The sequence below is a fragment of the Anneissia japonica genome, unplaced genomic scaffold (genome assembly GCF_011630105.1).
Source record: "Anneissia japonica isolate Jap-2015-1 unplaced genomic scaffold, ASM1163010v1 scaffold667_len338742_cov159, whole genome shotgun sequence".
NCBI classification, from domain to species: Eukaryota; Metazoa; Echinodermata; class Crinoidea; order Comatulida; family Comatulidae; genus Anneissia; species Anneissia japonica.
The window spans coordinates 1-9,148 of NW_022705208.1; the positions used below are offsets into that span (position 1 = coordinate 1).

The 9,148-nt window shown below is 37.4% G+C and overlaps 3 protein-coding genes across 3 annotated transcripts; 1 reads left to right on the forward strand and 2 right to left on the reverse strand.

The window, feature by feature from the left end:
* The first annotated feature begins 68 nt into the window (after nt 1–68).
* Nucleotides 69–2,793, forward strand: LOC117105410. Its single transcript, XM_033246536.1, has 2 exons — nt 69–216; nt 1,052–2,793. The coding sequence occupies exon 2, from the start codon at nt 1,065–1,067 to the stop codon at nt 2,595–2,597; it is 1,533 nt and encodes a 510-aa protein (XP_033102427.1). The 5' UTR covers nt 69–216; nt 1,052–1,064; the 3' UTR covers nt 2,598–2,793.
* A 2,618-nt stretch (nt 2,794–5,411) lies between these two features.
* Nucleotides 5,412–6,542, reverse strand: LOC117105411. Its single transcript, XM_033246537.1, has one exon. The coding sequence runs from the start codon at nt 6,540–6,542 to the stop codon at nt 5,412–5,414; it is 1,131 nt and encodes a 376-aa protein (XP_033102428.1).
* Nucleotides 6,543–6,711: 169 nt separating this feature from the next.
* LOC117105399 lies at nt 6,712–9,139 on the reverse strand. The gene is made up of 3 exons (XM_033246524.1): nt 8,675–9,139; nt 7,330–8,288; nt 6,712–7,022 (listed from the first exon to the last, which is right to left on the reverse strand). Exons 1-3 carry the CDS (start codon nt 8,716–8,718, stop codon nt 6,712–6,714), a joined length of 1,314 nt encoding a protein of 437 aa, XP_033102415.1. The 5' UTR covers nt 8,719–9,139.
* Nucleotides 9,140–9,148: the final 9 nt, after the last annotated feature.

Sequence of the window (9,148 nt, forward strand, 5' to 3'; positions counted from 1 at the left end):
ATAGCAAAAAAAAATGCAACCTCTGATATTGCTACATTTCGGACTGGACCATATGTGCGAAGCAACATCATCACACCGACTTGTAGAAGTATCAAAATATCAACACCAGGATGAATATGAGAAAATACAGAAATTGTTCAGCAAGACACTTCCAGAAGGAAATATCACAAAACTCGAACGGGTTCAAAATTATAAATGTTGGGATACATATGCACGGTAAAATTGTTTTTATTTAAAATGACAATCGCAGCAGGAATGCGTTTAGAAACTACTTTATCATCCTTTAATGCGTATTTAAGTTACTCATAATTTTTATTGCAAATCGGAGTGTTTCTTCCATTTTATCACTTTTAATTCAAAGTTGACACATACTAAAAGCCCCTTTGATAGTTTTGCCAAGGTCCAACAAAACAATAATGCGCATAAATGTACATAAACATGTGCGTTTTTGTCATAGAGCTATTAAACAACTAGAGTGCTGACAAGATGGCGCAGCAATGCAGAGTTATGTATGTGTACCATCCAAGATGGCCGTCGTAGTAAAGCGCCACCTTCAGGCTTAGTATACATATTATTACATATTAATAAGCCCTCTGACTGACTATTATTTCATTAATGGTAATGAGTATTGGTAATAACAAATTATTAAAATTTGTAGCCAAAACGAGGCCAGGTGGAACATCTTATTCAAAAATAAAGTACCAAGGAATGAAAATTAAAATCGTGTACATTACACCCAAACACCGCAACGCTCGAGTTTCAAATATACGGGTAACTAGCTGTACTGAACTTTCTGAGTAAATTGAGGGCGCAATTGAAAACGATGGTGCTTAGCGAAAATTTGATTGGCTAAATCTATGGCAGCCATCTTGGATGGTACACACACACAGTTCTGCGTATTTCGAACATCGAATACATTGCGGTTAGTGCTCTAGTATTCTTATTATATCTCTATGGTTTTTGTACAACATGTGTACATGTACATCTCAGATTATCTTGTTATTGCTGTTAATAATTGGTAATAACGATATATTTTTTTGTTTCAAAAAAGGCAAAAAGAAGTCATGATTAATAAGAATGGCTTTGATAAAGAGCTTCAACTTTTCCATGGCACCACAGAAGAAAGTGTTGACGACATTTGCCGCGAAAATTTTGATTTCCGTCTGAGTGGAACGCGAGCTGGTGCTGTTTATGGTCAAGGTGCGTATTTCGCAAGAAAAGCCAGTTATTCTAATCACTACGCAGGAGCCGATGCACACAACATAAAAAAAATGTTTGTAGCACGAGTTCTTGTTGGTAGGTACACCTTTGGAACAAAGGACATGCGAAGACCGCCGTATGTAGATCCTTTGGATAAAACAAAAGGAATGTATGATTCTTGCGTCGACAACGCAAGTGATCCAAATATCTTTGTGATATTTGATACCCAGCAAGTATATCCAGAATATCTAATCACATATTTCATACAACGATTTCCTAGTAGTGGCAACCACCAGGCATCAAATCAGTTTAACCCATTACCTTCCAGGCAATCTTTAAGAAGTGTGGTTGGTGCCAATCAAACTGTGTATAATACCAACCAGCAATCGTCAAACCCTCCTAGTGCCCAATCACCCCATAGTAGTGTCAACCAATCTCCAAATATTTGGCCTTCGATACAGTCAATAAAAAATACACTTAAAAACATTAATAACTATAGTAATGATGCTTTCACACACTTACAAATATTCTCATTGTTTTTGTTATTCATCATATCAATTTCAGTATTATTATTTTATACTCCATCTTCTATTGTTGTTACATATCTATTATTTTGCTTATTGACATTCGCCGTGATTTATATAAAGGAGATGAATGTCTGGCCAGTGTCTAGGATTATGATAATACTAATACTATCATTTTTTTTATTATTATCATTAGTATTACAATTATTTACGTATGGGTTACAAATATTCTTGTCATTTTCTTATAATTATTTTTCTATATATATACTGTTTTCCATTTTTATATCCGCCATGATCTACGCAAATGAAATGAAAATTGATGTCAAGTTTGTTTGCAAGTGGGTATTATTATCAGAATTATTAATAGTATTATTGTTACCAGTAATACAGTTATTTCTATATTTATTTATACTATTAACTTCATATTGTTACAATAATTTTGGTATATTGTATCTTATGATTTCCATGGTGAGGTTTACCATTTTATATACAAACCAGAATATGGTTGGAGAATATAAATATAAATGTGGTTTAATATCAGAATTAGTCATGTTATTAATGTTACCAGCTTTACCATTATTTCTTTATGTATTACGTATACTATTATTGTGTTGCTATAATAAGTTTGTTATATATATTGGCTTAATGTTTTTAATTTTGATACCTGCCGTGATCTATGAAGACAAGATGAAAATAAAGGACAGGCATGTGTGTAAGTGGGTATTAATATCAGAATTATTAATAATTTTATTGTTACCAGTATTGCAATTATTTCTGTATTTGTTACAGATATTAGTATATTTTTTTGTTTTTATATTTCTACTGGTTTCCATTTTGATACCCACCATGATCTTAAATCTAGTTTGCATGTAGTAAAGTGTATATTATTGTTATTAATTGGACAGTTATAACACACCTAAATAGATCCTTATCATTTGATTGGTGTATTTTGTATCACGTGATATTGGTTGGTTCCATCCTTGAATTTTTGTTCCATTAATTTTGTCCCATTGCACGCACTCTGCAACCTTTTCATTTTCTGGACGATGGACTGTTCTATTCAGAAAAAAGGTAGACTTAACTAAAATTGCAATAGACCTATGTATCTTGCCTTTTTTCTATATTTTATAGGAGAGGCAAATTCAAGTTTTAATCGCCAAATTAAATACTTTGTATTAATTATCATTTCCCATGAAATGAGCTAATTTCTGAATAACCGCCGCCGACACAGAATTCATAGACAATTTCATTTGAAATATTTCGCCCATTCAGTTTATGACCCTCATGGTCTCAGCCAACTTACACTTGACGGTGAAGTCGTTCACGCTGGTCAGTTCTAGCATGTATGGGTATTCTGGATCTAGATTTGGATTAATTATATTCCTAGACTCGCATCGCATCAGATGATTTCTAGCGTTTGTGGCCACTTCTCATATCAGGCGATAGGCCTACCTACTATACCAAGATAAAACAAAGAAGTCGCAGTGCTAAATCAAACATACAACATACTAGTCAGGGGGAACTATATAATTCCGTAGGGTTTTGATGAATAGAAGGACCAACCTGTTTAGGTATGTTGGTTAGGTCCCAAATAACACAAAAAACATGTTGGCAACTTGGCGACAGACGTCCCCAATCTTGAATTTAAAAATGGCCGCTATTTTGAAAGTAAGTGCCCATATCTTGACAACCGCATATCACAGTAACTTGATTTTGGTCTCAAAGTGTTTGTAATACATAAGTTTTACTTACGAACATCTAAAAGCGGACAAAAGCTCACATATTTTTAAACACTTAAATAGTTCCCATAAATGTAAGGACTTTTGTAACGAAGGCTGCTTCAAAATAATATGTTCTGTTAACAACACCCCTTATCAACGACTAATCAAAGAAGCATTGTATATACTGACAGTTATATATATATATATATTTCTTTTTCGTATTCACTAACTAGATAATTGCTTCATAGTATTTTGTTAATTTTTGATTATATTATAATAGGCCTATATTATTTATAGTATTGTATTTTATATGTTAAACTGGATGAGTGAAGTTCACAGACGTTTTGTTATAGTGATTAAGTTCGCCGCCCGCTAGCTTATATAATTTGTTGTAGGCCTATTTGTATTCTGTATATTGTGGCGAGTAAAGAATAAGAATGCTTTAATACTATAATGTGTTAGTATGGCATGTGTGATAGTGAGATTTGCATTAAAAAAAAATTTTTTTTTGCTTGATGAACTGTGATGTTTTGTATTTCTGTCTTTCTCTTCCCCATATTGGGTTATTTTTTCTGAATAATTGAAATTGAATTAAGTCGGTGTAACAATGCAAAAACTATTTTTAAAACATTGAATTGCTCATTCAAAAGTATCAAAAATAAATTATAGCCCGGTCCTCATGAGAACCCTAGTATCCGGATCGGGAGCTAACCGTTAGCACCTACGTGCGAACGCCTGATCGATTAGCGCTAACCGTTAGCGGTATCCAGATACCGCTAACGGTTAGCAAGCGCTATCGGTTAGCAAGTGAGCGCGTTTCTATCATCAACCAATCACACGTACGTGTTTACAATTTCCAGTTTCTTATTGGCCAGTGATTCGATCATCATATTGTTGGTATCTGGATCGGGATTTTCTCGTATGGACACACGGCAGCTAACGGTTAGCAGGATCCGGATCCTGCTAACCGTTAGCTGCCGTGTGAGAACATAGCCTTCGATTGAGTTGGTTTACTAATTCTTTTATTCCGAAAGAATATAAGAACTGTATTGTGGATTCATGTGTTAATTGGCGAAGAAAATGGACATTTCTGCTAAGCACCACCCGATGAATATTGTTGCTAAAGTCCCACAAAATGACAGTGTAAATATTTACGCAAAAACGTGGGATCGACAATGCATGCGTTAAAATTCTTGCCAATCAATAACTCATTTTATTATTTTTTTTTTCAACCTCAGAAGGGTGAAGTGAAGAGGCACTCTGAGCATCACCTAAAGATATGTGTAGCTGCCTCAACGTAGCAGCTTTAATATGCTGATCAAAAAGGACACTGAAACGATTTTACTGGCTTCGGCTGTATCATTTATTCTATATTTCTTGCCGTCATATCAAGCCGTGTCGTAAAATTCGGTTCAGGTGTCACTGCATCAAAAATCAGACATATCAATGAGAACATCAATCATTCAAAAGTTTTGATTAATTCAAAATGGATGTTACTGCCTAGCAACCTTAGAGCGGGCGCTATGACCACAAACATATGTATCGGCATCCGATACAGGGCTCCCTTTAATTTCAGGTATGACACATTTTTGTTTTATTATTTAGTTTAATTAGAGTTTTTTTTTTTTTTTTTTTTTAATTACAAGGGTAACAGAATACATTTTAACTATTTAGAATTTGACTTAATCAATAGTGAATAAAACATTATTTTAAAGATGGCCACCATAATATATATATGAATATATAGGCATATATATATTTATATATCATCTTGACCAGGCATGACTTTGGTTACACGTCCTAGCTCCCAAGTGCTTCGGGCTGCGCCTTCGTCCATCACCATAACAACATCTCCTATTCGCATATTTCGTCTCGTCACATTCCATTTTTGCCTGCTCTGTAGAAGGTGGACGTACTCCTTGCGCCATCTTGACCAGAAACATTCGGCCAGGTGCTGGACTCGTCTTCACATTTTCCTGCTATAGCGACCATTTGTATTAAAGTTGCCCGGTGGAGGCGGTACAAAAGGCTTCATCATGAGTAAATGTGCTGGGGTCAGTGGCTCTAAACTAGCATCCTCAGTGGTACATAAGGGTCGACTATTTACAATGCCCTCAGCCTCGGCCATGAAAGTTATCAACATCTCATCATTAAGTTGTGCCCTATGTTGTAACATAAGTGCATCCAAAATACTCCTTACTGTTTTTATCATGCGCTCCCAAACACCACCGTGGTGGCTTGCTGTCGGGACGTTGAAAAGCCAATTGCAATTTAAGTGAAGCAGTTGAGACTTTAAGTCTTCTTGATTCATTTCAGTCATTGCTTCACGTAGTTCTCTTGAAACACCGATAAAGTTGGTACCCTGATCCGATCTTAATTGTTTAACTGCACCTCGTCTAGCTACAAGTCTTCGAAAGGCGTTGAGAAACGAGTCAGTGGACAGCGAACTGGCAACTTCTATGTGGACACTACGTGAAACAAGGCAAGTAAATAGTACACCGTAGCGTTTCTCCAACTTCCTGTCATTCTTCACTTCGAAAGGTCCAAACAGGTCTACACCACAATGTGTAAAGGCTGGTGCAGGTTCTAGTCGATCGGGCGGTAGGTCTGCCATTCTCTGTGTCTCTGGCTTCCTTCTTAATCTACGGCACAGTACACAGTTATGGATAAATCTGGCTACTGATGACACTCCACCAATTATGTGAAAACCACCAGCTCTAATGGCATTTAATGTGATACCTCTACCTTGATGGTGCGTCACTTGGTGATAATGAGTTACTATTAAACGTGTTAGTTCAGATTTGCTAGGGATCACTACTGGGCATTTAATGCTTTCAGGGAGACTGATTGACCTCTTTAGTCTTCCCCCTACCCTAATAAGGCCATCTTGGTCCACCACAGGATCTAGCTGGGTCAACTTATCAAGTTCCTTATAGTGGTTATGCTGAGTAGCTTTTACCATCAGTTTCTTGGCTCTGTCAATGTCCTGAGTTGTGAGATCTCCACTTCTTTTCCAACCTCTGCATTTGTATGAGAAAACAATACATAGAGCAAGAACTCTGCTTGCTCGGCTCCAGCTGGAGTATCGCTTTAACATCTCTGGAATCGTTTGTACACTAACATGGGTGGCCTGAACTCAGGCATTTGCTCATGACAAGTGATACTCTTACAGTTCCATCTTCGTGCACTAGTCTTAGGTACGAACACTGACCATATCCTGAAGTGGATGCATCACTAAAGTGGTGAAGTTCAACAGAAGACACCTTTCAAGTTGCATTAGGTGCCTTATAGCATCTGCTAATTTTAATGTTGCTGAGGTACTGAAGTTCCTCTTTCCAAGCTATCCAATGTTGGATTGTATCGTCATTTAACGGTTCGTCCCAGTCCTTTCCTTCTGCACAGACGTTCTGGAGGATTCGCTTCCCCTGTAAAATGTAGGGACCAATTAATCCAAGTGGATCAAACACAGCAGACACAGTCGATAGAATGCCTCTTCTTGTCGGAGGATTCTCTTTCATGTTGCCTTCAAATGTAAATACGTCAAGAGTAGGGTCCCACAGTATTCCCAAAGTACGTTCTGTGGGTAGATTTGTAAATAAAATTTTAATTAATTCTAGTGTAATATCAAATTTAGGCCTTATTAATTTTTATTGATGTTGTTAACCTGTTTTAGATGTTATGCATTCGAATATTTTAGATATGTAATTCAAATTTAGCCAATTTGTTTTAAAAAAATTTTCATTTGTTGTTGAGTGCAATCGTTTTAATTAGTTTATAATTGTTTTTTATGTCGAATTTTGTTAATATTTCTCAATTCAGCCTTTGTGTTGCCACGAAATATGTTTCGATGTGAATAAACCAGAATAAAATAAAATAAAGATTACTCAAGTCCTTCTGGCTGACATTAGATGCGATGCAATCATCTGGTAGTGCTTTCAAAACCTGCTTTGAATTTGAGAGGAATTCATGCAGTTTGAATCCTCCCTCCTTCAACATGGCTACCGTCCTCTGGATTAGGTCTATTGCCTCATCCGCTGTCTCAACTGACTGCAAGCCGTCATCCACATAAAAGTTGTTTTGGACAAACTCTAATGCATCTTGGCCATACTTGTCTGATAACCGTTTTGCTACATCCTTCAAACTGTAGTTGGCGCATCCCGGAGATGATTTAGCGCCAAATACATGCACTAACATTCGAAACTCCTTTGGTGCTTTATTAACATCACCACTTTCCCACCATAGGAATCGTAGGAAATCCCTATGTTGTGGGGCTACTCGGACCTGGTAGAACATGCTTTTAATGTCACCTATGAAGGCAATTCTTTCCTTTCGAAAGCGAAGCAAAACTCCTATCAAACTATTCATTAAGTTGGGCCCTTGAAGTAGTACATCATTCAAGCTAACTCCTTGGTATCTTGCCGCACAGTCAAGTACCACTCTTAATTTTCCAGGTTTATGATTATGGTAGACTCCATGATGGGGTAGGTACCAGCCAGCATTAGCAGTCTCCTCTTCTGGTACAGCTTCCGCCTGGCCCTCATCTACAAGGCAGTCATTGAATTTCTTGTATTGTGTTGCGAACCTTTCTTTCTTATTAAATTTACTTTTCAGACTCTCTAATCTCTTGAAGGCTACAACTTTGTTGTCTGGAAGCTTGGCCATATCAGACTTAAAAGGGAGTGGCAACTGCAAGTGACCATCAACAACTTCTTTGTTTTCATTTAATATTTTCATGAATCTCTTATCCTCAACTGAGAGCGCTGCACCGTCATTCTTTAAGTTTCCCAGGTCGACGAAATCACTTTGAAGTGCCTCTATCACTTCGGATACTTTAGTGGCAGTCCTCAAGGATGTTGTACACAACTTCGATTCTCCATGCTTGCTCATACCTATAACACCCCATCCAAGTACTCTTTTCACAGCATACGGATCTTCATCCGAAGCACCGGGAATCACGTCTGTGGGTGTTAAGGCTTTGGGACAATTAGCACCAATAAGAAGCCCTACCGGTACATTTAGGAGTGGACTTAATTCAGATTTAAGATGCTGTAAGTGAGGTCTTTAGGTGAGGTGAAACTTTAATGTTGTCTGGAGTAGGAATCTGTGAAACTATCACTGGGATACTCTTCCTGGTATATAAAACTGGTACTTGCACGACGTCAAAATGATTCAATCCTCTTATGGTCACACCCTGAACTCTTACACATCTAGATGTGTATAAGAGACAGCCTCAAGGATGTTGTACACAACTTCGATTCTCCATGCTTGCTCATACCTACAACACCCCATCCAAGTACTCTTTTCACAGCATACGGATCTTCATCCGAAGCACCGGGAATCACGTCTGTGGGTGTTAAGGCTTTGGGACAATTTGCACCAATAAGAAGCCCTACCGGTACATTTAGGAGTGGACTTAATTCAGATTTAAGATGCTGTAAGTGAGGCCAAACTTTAATGTTGTCTGGAGTAGGAATCTGTGAAACTATCACTGGGATACTCTTCCTGGTATATAAAACTGGTACTTGCACGACGTCAAAATGATTCAATCCTCTTATGGTCACACCCTGAACTCTTTCTGACCTCACCTTGCCAGCAGTCAATACAGTGGATATTTCTAGGTCTACACTTGTTCCATTTGCTCCAAGTTTCACCTTCAAGTCATCTGTCAGGAAAGAAGCATCCGACTGCTCGTCAAGTAAGGCA